This window comes from Grus americana, chromosome 3 (genome assembly GCF_028858705.1).
Source record: "Grus americana isolate bGruAme1 chromosome 3, bGruAme1.mat, whole genome shotgun sequence".
In the NCBI taxonomy this organism is placed as follows: Eukaryota; Metazoa; Chordata; class Aves; order Gruiformes; family Gruidae; genus Grus; species Grus americana.
The window spans coordinates 74,963,090-74,982,158 of record NC_072854.1 but is presented as its reverse complement, the minus strand read 5'-3'; the positions used below and the strand labels follow the sequence as shown (position 1 = coordinate 74,982,158).

The following is a 19,069-nucleotide window of genomic DNA, read 5'->3' as shown; positions in this document are numbered from 1 at the left end:
GCTTCAGTCAAGGTCTCAGAGGTCTCTTCTGCAATGGCTGGGAGGTAGCAGTAGATGAACACAAACATACCTTGGAGGTTGTGACTCTGGGTGCCAGTTGGAACTGCCTGCCTGGCAAATCCAGTTTGTAGCAAAGCAGGGAGGACTGTATTCACTTTTTCCAGTGTGAGCAGTGATTGGTACCTGCTGGCTTCACAATGTAAAAGGAAGCTTTTTCTGTAAATCAGAGGGATTTATTTACCATTGTGATCAGGTGATAAAATCGTCTCTTTTTATACCTTTTCCCTCTGTTTGTTAACTGAAATAGCATAGGTAGCTTTGGGATGTTATTTTTTTATATGGCAATTTGACAGCGCACGCCATACTCCAGAATCAGGAAGCTTATTGCAGTCCCTGATAGCCCATTGTAAGTAAATTGCTGTTTCTCAGGGCAGGCTGCAGTACCTGATAACATTACCTTTATTAGCATAGGTGCAGATAGCACAAGGTAGACCTAAACCTTCTGTGACAGGAAAGAGTGGAGGAACTAGGAGGTCCTTTTGCCTGGTACCTTCTGCTTTGTTTTCAGTGTGTCATTTGTCTTTTAGACAGTCTCTGCTAATTGTGCTCTCCAGTTAAACACTTATTTGTAAGTAACTGCCTGTTCAGGTGGAAAGAACCATAAGAGAAATGTCCCATGGCAGTCAGGCTGGGGTGAAAGCACTGTAATCCCTCAGACCCTAACTCTCAGATCCAAGGAATGAATAACCAATGTATATATAGCTCTGCTGGTTCAGCTCAAACACTTTCAACCCTAAATAAATGATGTCTCTTCTTTATATTGAGAATGCTGAGCCATGCCCTCTTGCTTTGTTGTGCAGCAGTTTGGCTATTTATACTCATAATAATCAGCTCATTGTGCTAATATCTAACTGCCGGTCTGGGACCAGGAGCCCTTTGTGATGCTACTTGAACCAACACAAGGCAGTCCCTGCTCCAGAGGATAAATGCTCGAGCAGTTTGAAGGACAAAAGTCTCTTTTAAAAACTGGCTTTCATTTCATAGGACACATGGCAAGAGATTGATGTTCTTAACTCACAACTGCTATTTAAAACTTGGGGCTGATATTTTGGTGTTAAAGCAGTGAGCGAGTCTGTCAAATGTCAGTATTTGTATTTGACAGCAGCTTCTTTTTTTTTCCTCCTCCCGCTTCCCCAATCTCATTTGGCTCCAGAGAACCCAGCGTTAGGTTGCCTTTCATCTTTTGGTAACTTGTGTTGAACAGGACAACCTTCATGCTCCAGAAATACTTTATTATAGAGCTGTAAACAGCAGTTAAAAGGGGATTGTTGGTTCTGTGTGCAAAAGATGAGAAAAGGGCTGCTTTTAGCTTTTAAATGAAGAAGCAGCTCTTACATGTCTAATGCTAAAAGCATAATGGCATCTGGGCTTATAGCGTGGGGCCAGCAGTTAGGTATCAGTTATAGGCAGGAGAAGTATTTGATCTGAACCAAGCGTGAGTAGTAATGAGCCAGCTTTGATTCTGCAGGAAGTGTTGTATGTCTGCTACGCAGCACGTGCACAGTGCTATTAGAAACCCTGTTTCCACAGATCACAGTACAAACCATGAGTGAGTCCCTGGTGACTTGCCAGTGTCCAAGTGCAGAGTGTGGACCCAAGGGTTGGAGCATGATACGATCTGGGCAGCAAGGCTGTTGATGCCTGTAGGCTGAGATGAGTGGAAGGTGAGGAACATCAGCCAGCAGTGTTACAGTAAGTTAGTTTTACAACAGGATATAAACTGTGTGTAGGATTCTGCCTGTGTTGATTCTGCCTGTTGGTAGAGCTGCCAATGTGGCCCTTCAGCCTGGTGCCCAAACCTGGTATTCTTTTTTTTTTTGGTTACTTGTTTGTTCTCCTTTATAGTATGTAAGGTGGGCCCTCAATGGCAATTTCTACCATTCGTATAAGCTTTGGTTGTACAAATCTCCATTTCAATGTATAACGTATATAACTCAGGTGTACAGCAGACTGTATGTGGGAAATTTTTATGCCCCTACCTGCTGTCCTGCTTATAGCACTTACTGTGTGGTACAAACCCAAGGTAACAGATGAAGAAATCCTGAGGTGTGAGAGAAAAGGTGGAATTCCTCTGCTCTGACCTAAAGTTTTGCTGAGGGATGTGGTACTATGTGTGGAGGTGGTGGTTTTCCCAGAGCTAAAAAATGTTCTGAGAGAGAGATCACGTTATTGGCTCTGTGGATTTGTGTCAGCTCAGCCCCCAGCACTCTGGCAGGCAGAGCAGGTCCTCAGCAACCTCCTGCATCTTCTGGCTGGTGGGTAATGATGGGCAGAAAGATGTCAGGAGCTCAGTTACCTTCTGTAGTTTGCCATAGAGCAGTGCAGGATTGCCTCAGCCGATAGTGTCTCTCTCCTCTCAGGGTAGGCTTAAACTCTCACAGCTGACTAACTTAGGTACAATTCCTGCTTGATCTCCCTCTCTCCCTTTCCTTGTAGTAAAAAACCCCTAAGTTCCCCTAACTATAGTTGTATTTAAAACAACAGTGGAATAAATCCTTAAACATGATGGTATCACTAGGGTATGCACTAAGGCTCCAGGAGAGTTGTGGAGAGGAGGCAGGTGGTGCAGGGAGAAACCACTGAGGCACCTGAGCACTTATCCCCACTTTGCTTCCACAGGCTTGGCAAACATGAGCAGTCCCTTCTCCTTGCACCCTACCTTCCCCAGGCTGCTGAGAGCTGCAGGGGGAAGTGAGGACAGAAGGGCAGTGGCAGCTTCTGCCAGGGAGCAAAGGAGAAGGAGGGGAAAAAAATAAGTATCTGAACTGCTGAACTAGGTATTTCTTGGTGTCCAGGCAGTGGCATTCTTGGAACTGGATGAAATCCCCAATGTGCAGTGTGGTTGCGCTAACAGCTGCTCTTATTTAGGCTCTGTGTCCATCTCCAGATGCTGTTTCTATCCCTTCTCTTAAAATCTTAATCATTTCATGCTTACTGTTATGTTATGATCCCAGACTGTAGGCTACATGTTGGATCTTCCTTAGCTCATGGCCATTTAAATGTCAGAGATGTTTTTTTCCTCTTCTGTTGGTGAGAGTGAAACCCTTCACTTGTCCCAGTTGTGTGTATTTCCATTCATGGACTAAGCAGAGTGTGACAGTGAACTCCCTAGGAGCCATCTCCCTTTCTGGGCTGTTCACTGCACAGCTATCTGCCTGTGAGAGGGCCCTGCTTTCCTGGTGTCTTTACATCTAGGAGACCCGAGGGCAGCCCCACGGGCAGCCCAGCTTCCCCATTGCACCACTGTCTGTTCAGCCATCGCTGTGTCTCATCATGTGTGTCTCATCTCTGGTATCCAATTACCACTTGCGCTTCTAAAACCTGTCACTTAATTTACTGTCATACTACACAACACGAGTCTGTATCAAGTGCTGGTATTTTGAAAGAACAAAATACAGTGCCTTTCATCCAAGCACATCAGATAGAAGACAGTAGCTGAGGTGGGAAGGCACCACTGGAGATCATGTAGTCCAAACCCCCAGCTCAGAGCAGGGTCAGCTGAAGCAGGTTGTTCAGGGCTGTGTCGCATTGGATTTTGAGTATCTCCAGGGATGGAGACTTCACACCTCCCTGGGCAGCCTGTGCCAGTGTTCAACCACCTGCACAGTAAAGATTTTCTTCCTTTTTTTTCTTATGCTCAGAGGGAACCTCCACTGTGCCAGTTGCCTCCTGTCCTGTCAGTGGGCACCACTGAGAAGAGCCTGACTCCATCTGCTTTACACCCTCTGTTTAGATATTTATGCACATTGATAAGATTGCACAGAGCTGCTCTTCTCCAGGTGTGAACAGTCCCAGCTCTCTCAGCCTCTCCTCATATGAAAGATGCTCCCTCCCCTCCCTTAATCATCTCTCTGGCCTTCACTGGCCTTGCTTTAGTATGTCTGTGTCACTCTTGTACTGGGGACCCTAAACTGGACTCAGCACTCCAGACGTGCCTCACCAGTGCTGAGCAGGGTGGGAAGGATCATCTCCCTTGACCTGCTGGAAACGCTTTTCCTAATGCAGCCCTGGGCAGCTTTGTCCTCCTTTGCCACAAGGGCCCACTGCTGGCATCTACCAGGAAGCCCAAGTCTTTCTCTGCAGAGCTGCTTTCTAACCTGATTACTTAATATATTCAGCTGTTTCAAGTTGCCTTACTTACAACATTTGTTCAATAGTCTGTGCTCCACTTCTTGTGCTTGAAGCACAAGAGAGAAGTAGCTATTTAAAAAAGCGATGGTTTTGCATGGCTGATAGGGTAGCGCCAGGTTACAGTTGGACAAGCAACTGGTAAAGCACAGGGCAGCAGTGGTTACCAGCTGACAGCCCGCTCCCATTCCTGGGCTAAAGAGCAGCAAATGCCAGGACACAAGGAGCTGTCTCAGCCCTGCTGTTGGCAGATGATGCTGGGCAGTGGGATGAAGCCTCTGCATTCTCTTGGTCATCTCAGGCTCTGACTTGACCATAAAGAGTCCTTTGGCTGGTGAGGAGTTGTTCAGGGTCATCTTAGAGAGGTAAAGACTGATGGAAATGAGACAGAGCACCTCACAGGACTGGGCCTTTTCACCATTAGTTAGGAAGAAACTGGGATTTGGTGGCTTAGCACACTTCTGTGGCTTTCTTGGTGGGTTTTTTTTTTTGGAAAAAAAAAAAAAAAGTGTTCTGCACAGAGGCAAGGTGTTTGGGTCTGAAAGATGTGTGGCAGTTCTGGGTATATGTACAGTAGCTGAGCAGAAGTTTGGGGAATGATAGATTTTTGGGCAGCTGAGCCCCCCCCCATTTACAAAAACAAAACTGCTGTGAGGGGAGGGTTTAGGCTAAGTTGTGTTAAACAGTCACTTCAGGTCCTACAAATAATTTATATTAAAAATAAATCCATGTGCATGGTGAATTATTACCACTAAACCAACTATAAAAGTCTTTTAAATTAACCTGGTCTCGTATAATGGACTGTTTCATGAGCTGCAGTTAAAAAATGCCACAACTTTTTTTTAAATCAAGATCTGAAGTGCCCTTGCACTTGCTTGTGCTCTGCCTGGCACAGGGCCTGTTGAAAGCAGGCAGAATTCCTTTCCCATCACACCTTGCAAGTGGACACATTAGTATATTTTGTCACTCAACTTCTGGGAGCCAGGTAACACCAGCAGCCCCAAAGCCACCCCATTTCACAGCCAGCCTAGCCTAAAGTTTAACAGAGCTGGGCACATCGTGCCTGTGCCTCTTGCTCTCCTGTTGGTTCAGGTGGCATCTTCCCTGCCGGTGGGAAGAGGCTGTGCCTAGCTTGAGCCCGGCAACTGGGATCTTAACGTACTAGATACAGGGGCGACCCTTTCGTCAAAGGTCCAGTACAGGTAGGTACCTTTAGTGCTGTGCTGCCATAAGGTTTAGACCACTGTTAGTCTCTTTCAGAACGCTACACCTGTGCAGATCTGCTGTCTTTGTCTGCAGGCAGCTTTTAACTTGGTTTTTATTTATTTTGCAGCTTCCGTTGGTGTTAGATGGATGATAGGTGTTACAGAAATTAACAAAGGCTCCACCTATGGCAACAATGACAACAAGCAGAAACAAAAGTAGTATCTTCAGAGACTGCTTCAATCCAAAGGGAACAAATGCAACTTCTGAAAACTCTTAAGTGCATATCATGGTCCTTCAAGTGAGATCAGAGGAAGGGTAGGATGAGCAAATTCCCATGCGTATCTGAATCTGTGCTCCTGTTATTTTTCTCTGGGGGTTTGGGCTAGATGACATGCTTGAAAGATGCGTTCCTTTGTATGCTCTCCACAACAGGTTTGCATTTGTTTGGTTGGTTTGTTTTCCTATAAAGTGTCTTAAGTTTTGAAGGGGGGGGAAAAAAAAATATCTAATGTGTTCCTATGATGAGACTCTACCTGGAAACTAACTAGAGGTGCAGGCTTTATCTATCTTAACTTGCTCTAAGGAATGGATAAATGTCAGAAGACTGTTACAAGATGATTAAAATTGACAGTTGTGTAGATCACATGTTAACAATTTAACAACCATAATCTGTCACTGTTTAAATACAGTAAGATGCTCTGCTTGGTTATACCAGTATTGGACTGAAGCAGCTCTACTGAACTGGCAGACTTGCAGTAGAGTTTTTCTGCATCTAGAAGTTATTCCCACAGTGTGCACCACATGGGCCCTTTAAAACTTCAGCCAGACCCAGCTAAGCCCTACTTCAGCATAACCTGGAGTGGAACTGGGCCTTGTGGCCTGAGCAGAGCTAAGTTACCCACTGCCACATCTTTCCCCAGGCAACACACCAGAGGGATAGCTGAAACGTGTAATTCTTTTGAGAGTAAATGCCATTTACAGTTTGGAAAAACTGAGGTAATAAATTCCTTTCAGCTTTAAACACTGATTGAAATTCTAGGCGTTCCTAACAATGGCAGAAACAAAACAACTGGGTATGCTGTAACTAAGTAATGCAAAACGAGCATTAAAAGTTATGCCCCACACCCATACTGTTGTGATCCCAATTAATCTGCTTGTCTGTCTTTTCTGATAAATTGGTTTACATGGTACCTCATAACAGTCAGCCTAAGGTAATACTTAAATTATCTTTTCTTTTGGGGAGAAGAGGGGAAGTAGGAGAGACACCCAGAACAGTGGTATGGCTTTGTTTTTTATGGCTGTCTGGACTTGCTTTGACACCCTTCTGAATTAAATAAAACTAGAACCAAGCCCCTTGGGAAAAATGTGTTGTTCTGACATCCCTGGTACTGATTGCAGGGCAGCTTCCTCTTGTTTTTAAACTTTTATTTTTAAGAGTTAAGGGTATGCAAGTTACTAAAAATAGTTTAAAAAAACAGGAAAAGAAAAAGAGGGGACTTCCAACTACCAACAATTATGACTGGAAAACACCCATACTTTTGAAATCTAAAGATACTGATCCTGAGCAGTGAGGATTACGATTGACGCTTTCACTGATGATACATTTTCATAGCACATAGGACCAAACCATGACAGTCTAGGAATGGAGGTCCCATGTGTCTCTAGAGCAGAAAGTGAGCAGTCTTAGTTCTAGCAGTTGGTATAAAACATGTTTCTCTTTTCTTATAATAAAACTGAGGCCAGAAGACATAAGGGCTAATAGAACAGAATACGAATCATTCCATGAAATAGGCATTTGCTGTTCAGTACATCAGATCATCTAGAAATTAGTCTTTTCAACATGCAGCACCTAAAGAGCTTTTAGCATGGAGCAGTAATTAAAGTTTTTTGAGAGTGGAGGCAGTAAAATGTACAATGTGAGGGAAGGAACAGGCCTTGGGAAGTGAGAGGGACTAGCTTGGGGGGCTTTTTCCTCCACCCATCTTGTGTACAGATGCATTCCCTATGCTCTGAACCTTTCTGGAATAGGTTGTATGATGCTGTGAACACAAACATGGGCTTTAGTGGGGTTGTTTTTTAACACATGAAATAGAGCCAGAGATCAGAGAATACTGCCATGCTTATAAAGCTATTCTCTTAACAAAGCACGTGCCCTGCACCTCTATTTACTAAAAGAATCTTAACAGTGGAAAACCGAGTATTATAACCTGCAGTAGTGTCTGAAGGTCCAGCTATCCTGTAGTAGTGCATCAGGCCTAAAGTCTCTGCACACAAGACTTTGAAAATGGGTGTGAGATGAGAGAGAGAAAAGCTGTCTCCAAGATAGCATCTTACTGTAAACCTTACCTGGCAGGTACAGCAGGCTTTTCTCAGGGTGGTAGAATGAACCCTATACGCAGGGGTGAGTAGTTCTGAGCAGCAAATACATATTCATGTAGTGATAGACACTAGCTTTTTTTGCCTTTTTAAAGAGCCACTGATTTAACGTGCTGGTAGGGAGACATTTAACATTCCTTAGGAATCTTAGTCCTTTCCTCTCCAACTGCATGCAGTGCCACTTCTCCCAGAGGAAAACACATAAATACTGTGGAAAGAGTATTTAGACTATTTCATACCCATTTCCCTGGGACCAACCATTAGAACAGGCTGAGGGCCAAACGCACCACTCCTGGATCCGTCCTCCTGAGCACCTGTAGAAGTGCACCACTGGCCCTTCCACTGTTCACTGGCAAACAGAGAAAGCTTAATGGTACTTGCCAAAGTTAAACTAGTCCAGTTCACTGTATTAAAAGAATGACATGTGTCATTAGGAAGCAGTGTTTGCCCCTCCTCCCCACAAGCAACTGTATGTTCTACAACTGCCTTAACGAAAGTAGTCTTAACGTTTGTTTATACAAAAATAAAAGTATAAAAAGCTGACCTGCAGTGAATGAGTTTTCTTTTGGTTGGCAACAACAAAGTAGTGACATTGTACTTCTCACCTTTATCCTGACTCCTCAAAGCTGTCCTCCATTCATGTTTGTGTACAAGGGCACCTGAAACAAGGTAAATGAGGACACAAACCGCTGCGATACTTGTGATACACGACAAAGTGAAGCACGCAGCAGGTTGGCAGGGAACTCTTGCCTCAGGTACTTTCATAGTCAGTTGCTGAGGCTGACAAGGTACTTCCCCTCCTAGCATAACTGAAAATAGCAAACCAAAGAGAAGGGAAAGTCTGTGTTTAAATTCAGCACTGTATTTTTTTGAGAGCCTGGATGCACTGGTGACCTGCACAGTGAGCCTTGTGCTTTTCTAGATTTAAATGTTACATTTCTTCATACCTTTCCAACAGTTCACCCAGCTGCCCCACACCTGCAACAAACCAAGGAGTTGTGGATAAAGAGAAGAGACAAGACTTTAGAATAAAGCCAAACATTAAAAGCAAGTTCTCTGCTTTATAAGTTACCCATTTTAAGGTCTAAAGCTGTAACAGGAATATGTAAACTTGCACTAATGCTTAAAACTGTTACTTGTAAGTCAGTCATCTGTTTGAAATAGCAAGCCAAATAATATAAATAGATCAAGTGTTGCAGACTATTTCTCCTACTTGCTATCCGCTTTTAACCTCTCTCCATTTTCTGAGACTGATGACGCTTGGGAGGCAGTGGGGAACTCAAAGTCCAGGAACAGAAACTGGTTTTAAAAAGCTCTTAACAGTAAGTTTGTTCTTGGTTTTGCTGAACAGAACACAAGAATACTCTTAACTGATTCTCCCCTTGGCCACAGAAATGCCACACAGACCTTTCCCTGCTCGCAGAGGAAAGTTATTTCAGACCCTGACTCCATCCCGTATGTAACAGGTAGTGTTCAGCACTTGCACATCACCTTATTTCCTCAGGGGAGGACCAAGGGGGGGTGGTGGTGGTGGGGGAATCTTAATTCTGTTATCACTCATGCAGTATAACATCCTTCTTACACACCTGAACTTCACAAAACATTGACTACTGCAATATGAGAGCTTATTCCAGTTATGTTAGCTTAGCAGTCTTAAGCATTGGAAAAAGTTTAAAATGTGACATGACCCCACACAATTTATTTTCAGAAGAAAAAAACCCGTCACCAACAAACTCCTAAAATAAACCATTTATTGAGAAAAAACTTTTTTTTTTAAAATTTCATTAATCGGCCTTGTGCATAACAAATCTGAAGCTCGCCAAAAACAAACAAACAAAAAAACAGTAAAAGTTCACAGTCAGTGCACTCAACAGATTAAAAACAAGGTCCATAACGCCTGATAACACTACAGCATTTTTCTGAACCTAAAGAGTTCAAAAATACTACATATTAACATTACAGTTCTCAGTCAAGTGAGAAACGGGAGAAAGAACAAAAAAGGTATGGTCCATATACAGTAGTAATGGCACTTTCACTGAAACATGCAGCTTCTTCCAACTTGCGGACACTGTCACATGAGCAACATGTGCCAAGTAAAACATACAGGAGCAGCAGAGAAAGTGACGCTTGTCACTTGTGCAGTCTTCGTAAGTTCAACTGTTATACTGTTCTCGGCACAGTCTTTATGTAAATATTACATACAGTAGTGATTAAAAGATATCTTGCCAGAATAAAAAAGGCCAGAGATTGAATAACTTCATTCTTCATCTGTGCAAACCTGTGAAGAGGACCAAAGGCAATTAAACTCCCTTTTGCAGCAATGAGATGACAACAGATCAATTTCTTTAGCGCCTTCCCTGAACACCTTTGAAGCTTTCTTCTTTCTCCCTTGTTACCCAGATAATGAATTACAACTATTTCCATATGAGTACTGATGTTTCCAGTCACCGCGCTACTCTGGCGTGCCTAAAGAAGCGTTCTGCCTTGGTGATGGCTGGGATCTGGCTACAGTTGCACTGGTGACAGGGATGGGCGTGATGATCCCAAACACCACAGCGAACAACTGCACACTGGAAAATGGGACAGAATTCAATAACCTACTGTGCTCCTACTTCTTCAAACAAGAAATTACTAATACACCTACACTTGTAGCTATGAATATTTGCCTATTCTTAAGCAAAGAATTAAACCAAAGTTCATGCAAGAGCTGCAAATTGTTACACGAATTGCCAGATAAACATTCAATATGAACTGAACCTTGTGTGAACTTAAAAGCAGACCCTTGCACCGAGGGATGGCAGAGTTGTCAAGCACGTGCTTGTTCTACTTGTTACGGAGGGGACCCTTATCTCTACGTGACGGAAGTCTGTGCATGTGTACTCACTAAAGTTTTAGGCACACAGCCCTTCAGACCCAATTAACTACCATCAAGGTGAAGTTTGACAAGTCTTTGTAACATAAAGATAATGCATCTCAAAACAGCGGCGAAAGTATTGCATGGTGCACACTGGGTTCTTTTAGTCAGACGTTTGCTAGCAACATCACACGTGCTTCTGAAGTTGCCAAACGCTGTTTTCTATCAACTTGATACCTGGGCAGGCTCCCAATGTGATACCAAGCCCTGCGGAACAGCTGAAAATGATGAAGCCAACAAAAAGCTGTTTCTGATTCCCATCTATGGCCTTTGCAGCCAAAGCCATGAGACAAACCTTGACAAAAGGATGATCGAGGAGCTGGCTTGCTGTCCACCTCATCTTTGGGTCACTTTCCAGGCAGTGGCAAAGGAAGTCTTTCCCTTCTGGGCTCACTTTGTCAGGAATAGGAGGTTTATGACCCATCCCCACTTTATACATGATCTGGAAGTTGTGCTCATATTCATGCCAAGGCCTCTGCAACAGGTAACAGAATTGCTAAGTGCAAGGTTTAGCGGGGAACTATCCAATAGAGCATGTATGTCTGTACCCCAGGAAATGAGAAACCACCCCAGTACTTGCAGACTTAAGTGTGACAAATGGCTGGGAGCGGGACCAGAACTTACAGAGAAACTGCTAAGAACAGTTTGCAGTCATTCAGGACAGGAGACATCCTTACCTTGCCAGTGACCATCTCTATTACAACACAGCCCAGGCTCCAGATGTCTGCTGCGCGTCCATGCCCTTCTCCTTTAGCTCTAGTAATTACTTCTGGAGCCATGTATGCTTTGAAACAAAACATACGATCTCATCAGGTCATATAGCAGAAGGAACAGTACACGTTAATTGATTAACTGTGGAAACCAAATGCTTTGTAATACATCTGTAATGAATTACCACTCAGCTTTTCTTGCTAAGATTTGTCATTTGCTGGCTTCTTGTTCTTTGACACCTCTGCAGCATAACTGTCTTTCAGTTGGAAAAGTGGTAGTGGTACAGTACATGCTTTCAGTTGTTTTCATTTTTTAAAAATAGATTAAGCAGCTGTTCCTTGAGAACAGTACTGTTTCAGTAAGGCCGCAGAGAAAGATACAACCCCAGAAAACACAAGCTCCAGCATCTTTATAGTTACCAGATGAACAGAATTTTATCCTTCCTTCCAGTTACATCATTCATTGATTGTTTTGGCTTCTAGATGCAAAGCACATCTAACTAGCTACGGTAAAATCAGGTTTCCCTGAAACAGGTCATTTTACTCCAGCCCAGACTTTTGGCAGAGGCATCTTCTTTTCTGGTAAGGAGACAAGTATCTGCCTAGCATGTGCTTCCTTACCTGCAGTCCCCAAAGTACTGTTCACTTCTCCAGGCATTGTCTGGGTGTTGTTCTTTAGTTTCACTGAGCAGCCAAAGTCCCCTAGTTTAATCAGTCCAGATGAGGTAAGAAAGATGTTGGCTCCTAGGAAACACAATGAAAAACAGGAACGCTTGTTAAACACTAGTGATGAATTGAGGATTGAGGGCTCCTCGATACACTCTTGGAAGTTACACAGTAGAGAATAGCTAAGTTCGCACTTACATCTTTACCTGTGGATTAAGCATGGAATATGACAGCATTAGAGATGTTCCCCAAAGGGGACATTACCAGTGTACCGTTGCCAATGGGATTTTTGGTGGGTTTGTGTTAACACTAAGTGTACTGGAAGTTGACAACAAGAAGTGTTCAAAACACAAAGCAGTACGACAGGCAAACTCATCAGCTCATATGTGCTCGTTATGAGAAAATACTCCTCCAGGAATCTGTGAATTCCAGGGCTTATCCTTGTGAGCGTTGCACTGCAAAAAAACCACCCGTCCTTAAGGAGCTTCCTGGCAGAGGCCATTGCTGCGTACCTCCCACTAGCCATCTCTTCAGTTCTGCTGAGTCAAGACAGATGATATCATAGAGCTGTGTCACCACGGCAGACTCACAAAATGGAGTTCATACCATTTTATTACATTTACTACCAAATGCCCACTCCTGTTTCTGGTGAAGGAGGAAGAATTTCTGGAGGAAGGCTACTGTTGCAATAACCAGCTACACTGCCAGCTTACCCTAGAAAGAATGTCCCTAGCATAGTTGAAAATCTCCAAGGGGAATATGCAGTTGGCTTCAAGTCACTTGCTCTACACAACACTGCAAAATAAGCCAAGTAGTTTTGATAACCAGTGGTTTTCTTTCATTCAACGTCCTGCCAAGACAACTGACAGCCAACAGCAAATGCGTAAAGCAGAAGGAGCTCACTACACAGGTCAGGCCAAATCCTGGATTCTGCAAGTATCACCATGAAACCACAAGTAGGTTGCCAGAGTCACCTGGCAGAAATACAGCTTGAGCCGCAATCTCTCTTGAGGAAAAGATGAATGGTTTGCCCAGAACAAAACTGCATGCCTACTCTAGGAGTAGGCAAATGTTGGGGGCTTCATTACACATAGCTTTTTCCCATGTCACGCAGAAGATTCTTTCAAAAACGGCTCATCTGAATACAACCTTCAAGAGTTTCTCACTTCTGTTCCACCTTGAACATAGGTCAGTGTAGGAATTCTTGGCTGCTCCTCCATGTGTTATGTTCTCTTAGTTAAAGACTTTTTCCAGTTAGCTTGGCTGGGCATCCCCAAGATATTAATGGAAAATAAAAAGAATCCTCAAAAAGCTCAAGTCAGAAAAAGGCAATGCAGGTGAATGACGCCAAAACCCTGCCCATTTCTCAAAGGGCTTCTCAAATTACTATGAGAATGCTTGACAACTAAAGCAAGATTTATTTAGTCCACGAGGTGTTGCACAGAAAAGGGGAAGAGAAATCATTAACAGAAGTAAATTCCAATCTTTAATTACTGCAAGCCTTTTACAGAAAGAAGAATTAACTGCCAGTGAATACAATTCTTCTGCACATTGTGTCCATAAGCTTTTCCACTCCTGGCATTCAGGTGCCTGCACATACAGAAGATCAGAGTTCTGTGGCTGGCTTCTGCCATTTGCCATCAGGGGGACATACGTGTCCAGAGTCACCCTGCCATCACAGGCACGCGTAACGGAGCTGCGTAGACCATCCCTCAGCTCCATGAATGAAAGAGAATCAAGAATCACACCAAAGCAGTACAAGGCGGCATCTTGATGGGACACTAAATATGGGCAATGCATTAGAAGAGTGACAGTTACTCTACCAGCAACTTTTTCCTTTGAGCTACTGCCCACAGCTTTTCTTTTTCTAATGATTTTCAAGCAATTACTTGTCATATAGAAAGTAGAGGCACTTAGCCCACACAAAGAGCTTAGGAAAAATGGACATCACTAGCAAACACTTTTACAAGGATGTTTTGGAAACCTGTTCCCGATCCTCAAGAAAGCAACACGCAAATTTCATAGAAGGCTATAAAGTGGTTTCTGAGTACTGTGTGGGTAGAAACTGGCAGAGCTGAAGTGCAACTATCTCTCTTTTGACTGAATCTAAAGTTATTGTGATAGTTTGGTTTAATACAGTTCAGAACCTACTTACAAGGCCTTTCCAACCAAAGTTTGTCCCTTTAAGAAAAAAAAAAAGTAATGACAATTTAGCCTAAATGTTACTGTGAGAATCTCTGTTTTGGAGAACAAGACCAAGCTCTATAAGGAGTCTTTAAAAAGGGTCATCTTGTTAGACGAAACCTGCACAGAATCCAGCAGCAGGCCCTGGGTAAGAGAACAGGAGACATGGGCAGAACTTTGAGTGCGATTGATCCTTCTCACCTTTGACAGTTAATGTGACTGGGAATGTAACAAAATTCCTAAGATATCTGCATGATTAATAAGCAAAATAAAACTGGAGACTATGGCAAAAAAACAGCAAAAAGGCACAACACACCCATCTGTTCCTTCTCTCCTCCTACACTACCAAAAGCATCTTTATTGGATGTACTCGGCAGAGGCAAGAGGTAGCCCAGTTCTGCACAGCCCTGCTGCCATTTGTACAAGACCTTCTGGGCAAACTCCAGAGAGCAAGTGTGAAAAGCCGTACCCTTGCTAGAGAAAACAATAGCCATGACCCAAAGCATTTCAACTGAAGTTTCACTCCCTGTGTCTCTGAGCCAAGTCAGCCTCACATTAAGCGCAGTGAAAACTGCACTAGCGTGACACTCCAAAGGTGCTGGTGTAAATGCTGCGAGTCTAAGGAGTGGCACCAAAAGCCCTGCTAAAGACTGTGGCATAATTCCACAAAGAGGGGCACCTCATAGGCATTCCTCAGCCAGTATTTAAGCAGTGCAGCAGCCAAATTCATTCAAGAAACAAGCAGGCCAAATGCTACTCTTTGATGAGAAAAATCAGCTTTAGCATCCTCTTTCGCTCAGTCTCTTAGAAAGCATGACACATGCCCGTGGTCTCCCGTTGAACAGCCTCCCATTTCTTGTTGAATGACCTTCCTTCCCTTGTGCTCATCATGAAGACGTGAAGGCAGGAATGGCAGAAATTTTGAGCTAACAACAAAGTTAACAAGAGGACAATAACACAATAGCACTTCGATGAAGACTTCCTGGCCTGGAGTGTCTCATTCACAGGTTTCTGATTTATTGAAGCTTCAGATACAATCCCTTCATTTTCAGTATTCATTCTGAAAACACAGTCCAAGCACACTTCAGGAATATGCCCTCCTCTCCCAGAGAGACAGCACCAGGCATGACCTCAGTGATTAATTCCTCTCAATTCAGCACTTGCGAGACCACGCTTGGCATGCTGTGTCCTGTTTTTGGGCTCCCTAGTACAAGACAGACATTGGCATACTGGAGCAAACCCAGCAGAGGGGCATCAAGATGGTCAGAGGGCTGGTGCACACAATGTGCAAGGAAAAGCTGAGAGATGGGTTTGTTTAGCTTGAAGATGGGAAGACTGGGCGAGTGTGTGTGTGAGGGGGAATTGCTGTTTTCAGCTGTGTGATGGGAGGATATCAAGAAGATGGAAACAGACTTTTTCCTCAAAGACACGCTGTGAAAGGACATGGGGCAACAGACACAAACAGTAACCTCTGCAAATTCCAGGGAGGTATCAGAAAAAGTTGTTCACAACAGGGATAGGTCAGTCACTGGGACAGGGCCCAGAGAAAAGGGAATCTCCATCCCTGGAGATACTCATATCTCGACTAAACAAGGTCCTGAGCAATCTGATCTAATTTGACATTGGATCCAATACAGAGGTTGGCCCTGCTTTGAACAGAGGGCTCAACCAGAGATGTCCAGAGAATCCCTTCGGCATTAAATATTCCGTCACTCTCAATCGCTGAGCGGAACAGCTTCCTTGCAAAAAGTGAAGTAATTATAACTGAGGAATCTGGGCTTAGCCACAGGGGTTAAAATCCAATACCAAGAATAGAGACTAAAATAGTAACCCAAAAAACTTAATCGTGCTACATACCAGCACTAACTCCTTTATGCATTGATGCAGACTAATAAAACCCAGTGCAGCCAAGTGTAACAACCAGCCAACACTACCCTCAGTTTGCTCTCACAACCACAGGTTGAAAAAGGATAGAAGGCAGCCGTGTCTTGCTTCATCTTCTACACTCATAGAACTGGATGCCGTAATAGCATCTGAAAGACAACAGTGGCACAAGTGGACACTACTATATCCGACTCGATTTCTGAGCACAAGGTACTTGCAGACACCAACTGCGGGATACGTCTGAACAATTACTCTAAGAATTCGTTATCTGCTACCAAAAGAAACAGATCCACAGTGATGTCTAGCAAACTGGCTATGAGAGATTTAGTCTGATCTGACAGCAACATTTCCATAAGAAAGCCTATGTTTAAATAGTCTGAATGTCATATTATCATTCTTCCCTATCAGAAAAAAAAAAAAAAAAAAAAAAAAAAGAGTACCTGACTACACAAAAGCTAAAAGTAAAATCAGAGTTTTCTTTACTGCTGTTAGCCTGAAAACTTGTGGATGCAATGTTAGCATAAAAGGAGACAGAGAGCAAGAGACTTCAATGTAACATCAGGCACCCTTTATAAAAATGCCCTCTGTGGTCTGTCTTCATGTTTGTCATTAAGTTTTGGGAAAGTCTATACATAGATGTGCCTGCAGTGACCTCCTGTTTACAGCTGCTGTTATTCTAAGGAACACCCCAACATTTGATATGAGGAACCTGTTGCAACAGAAACACCCTCAGGTAACATAGCATTACAGTTCTATTAAACAGCTCTTCTCACTTCACTGCATTTCCCTGATGAGAGGAAGACTTAGCTGGAAACATATCCAGAAATCAGCAATGACATGGAGCAGCACAAAAGAAATCCCTGTCAGCCCGCCTTGGATTTTGATCACAACGAGTTTCCAGGAGAGCGTAATCCGGCTAAGCAGAACCTGGATATGGAATGATCAAGTAAAGGGCAAGGAGGGCACTGTGAAAGCACGGAGGGAAATCCACAACTGGAGAGAAACCTTTGGTCAGGAAGGAGAACCAGAAAAGGCAAGATTGCTGGGGAATGGGAGTGAGGGAAAGTGTTTTCTAGGAAAAAAAGCCAAAACTGACTCAAGAGTGGCCTACCTGGGTGGGAGGCCTCTGGATCGTAGATAGTTCTTTTCCCAAATGAGAAGCACGAGGCCAAAGGACCAAGAGCAACTGGGAACCTCCTACACTGCTGCGGTGATTCAAAACCCTGTGAGCAAGAGGGACATAGAAACCCAGCATCGTTGGGTTGCACTGCCTTGTCATAAAATGAGCATTCGCAGGGCATATCGTGTGCATTGTTTCCCCTACCTTCCATTAAGTTTCTGCCATAGGTGAGCAAAATATGCCAGACTAACAAAAACAAGATAACTAGACATGGAAGATGTTCTTGGAAGGCGCAGGAAAAGAAAAATGAATGTGAAATGTGGACTGACACTGGGTGCCTTAAGCAAATGCCAAAACCAACCCCCCTTCAGTTACTGTAGTTCCAAGTCTGCTCATTTCATAAGCAAAAGCCAACAGCCAGGCATGAGTAGATAAATGTATGGCAAAAAAACCCCACTAGGTAAGTAATTTTACCATATCCCTTTAACTTCTTTTAACAAGGTTTTTTTTATTTATTCAACCATTCGTATGAAATCCTCAAACTCTTCTGAAAAATGGAAATCACAAGGAAAAGTTCTGATGAACAACTCTAGCACTGTGCACTGCTTGTCAGCTCCCAGAAACGCCACTGTTTCTTGCATAGATGAGAAGAAAACCAGCATTACATAATTCAGCATATTACTTCTAGAAATAAAAGGACCAAAATTTGAGTTTGGATGAATCCCCAACAATCTTAACAACCTCTACAGAAACTATATAAATCACGGGCAGAATTTATGAGTTTGCAATGCCAACTGTGAACATTTTTTATGTTCTGCACTTAAAAAGGAGTATGTAACTAGCCAAAAACTTCTAAACTAAAAACTGAAAAATGAGTGGAAGGCTTTACACACTTAATGGCCGCATAGACAATGTGCACTAAATCTGCAAAAGATGTCCGCCATCACTCCCCCCGCCCTCATCCACAACACTGAAACAACAACATTATCTTTTTTGGTTAACATTACCTTTAATGTCTCGATGAACAATACCATGTTCATGTAGCACATTGATAGCAATCGTGATTTGCTTTGAGTAGAGCCTAATGACATGCTCCTGAAGGCCCAGTTTTGATACCTCCTCCAGCGTGCCCTCATCACAGTACTCCATGAAGATGTACATTTCTTCCTGTTGTGGGAACCAAACCAGATTTCATTGGTTTTAAGGTTTTTTAGGTTTGCTTTTTTTTTAAACACTGAATTAGGATCAAGTTTTCCTTCCATCCTTCATTGTGAAAAGAGTAACGGAAGTTCCATGTAATGTTTTAATGGAAGTATCTCTTACCATGGAATATCTAATAAATCATCTCTTCAGAGCTCTAGTCTCTTGGACATGCTTCAACTTAATATAGTCTATTGCACAGCTATGGAAAATCTACACGTCTGTCTGCATCATTTGTATGTAACTGATACTATTTGGTGGTATAAAATATGTTACTTTGGCATCAACCAAAAAGCACTCTGGATATCTTGTAGGTGTATTACGCAGAAATACAAAAGGATCCTTTAGAAAAAAGGTAAAATTATGTTTTGGGTTTGGTTTTTGTAGTTTTCTCTCTCCCTCACTTCCTCCAATATCATGTGTTGATTGCTTGGGGAGGGCAAGTTTTTTGTTGTTGTCTGTGGCTTGAACAAACATGTCAACTCTAACTCACTGTAAGGAAAAGTTAGGTTCTTGTTCCCTTTCTCTGTCTCCAAGCCCAGCCACTCTCAGCCAGACTTAATTCATACAAAGAGATAGCAAAGACACTAAGCTCTTAGAACCAGCCTGAGAAACCAATGA

The 19,069-nt window shown here is 43.1% G+C and overlaps 2 protein-coding genes across 16 annotated transcripts in view; one reads left to right on the top strand and one right to left on the bottom strand.

Annotated features, from left to right (window-relative positions):
• AGPAT4 (1-acylglycerol-3-phosphate O-acyltransferase 4) overlaps nucleotides 1-6,758 on the top strand; it is an 80,537-nt gene extending 73,779 nt beyond the window's left edge. For all 13 annotated transcript variants that reach the window (XM_054821490.1, XM_054821502.1, XM_054821496.1 and 10 more), the window contains one exon: nucleotides 5,522-6,758. In XM_054821490.1, the coding sequence (XP_054677465.1) occupies nucleotides 5,522-5,613 (92 nt within the window). In that variant the 3' untranslated portion in view covers nucleotides 5,614-6,758. The remainder of the gene's footprint in view (nucleotides 1-5,521) is intronic.
• Nucleotides 6,759-9,535: 2,777 nt separating this feature from the next.
• Nucleotides 9,536-19,069, bottom strand: part of MAP3K4 (mitogen-activated protein kinase kinase kinase 4) — a 71,577-nt gene continuing 62,043 nt past the window's right edge. For 2 of the 3 annotated variants that reach the window (XM_054821504.1, XM_054821506.1), the window contains 5 exons: nucleotides 18,256-18,415; nucleotides 12,016-12,138; nucleotides 11,362-11,468; nucleotides 10,980-11,159; nucleotides 9,539-10,048 (listed from right to left, as the gene is read on the bottom strand). In XM_054821504.1, coding sequence (XP_054677479.1) covers nucleotides 10,028-10,048; nucleotides 10,980-11,159; nucleotides 11,362-11,468; nucleotides 12,016-12,138; nucleotides 18,256-18,415 — 591 coding nt within the window. In that variant the 3' untranslated portion in view covers nucleotides 9,539-10,027. Of the gene's footprint in view, nucleotides 10,049-10,979; nucleotides 11,160-11,361; nucleotides 11,469-12,015; nucleotides 12,139-18,255; nucleotides 18,416-19,069 lie in introns of all 3 variants that reach the window. The other variant, XM_054821505.1, reaches the window with a different exon arrangement.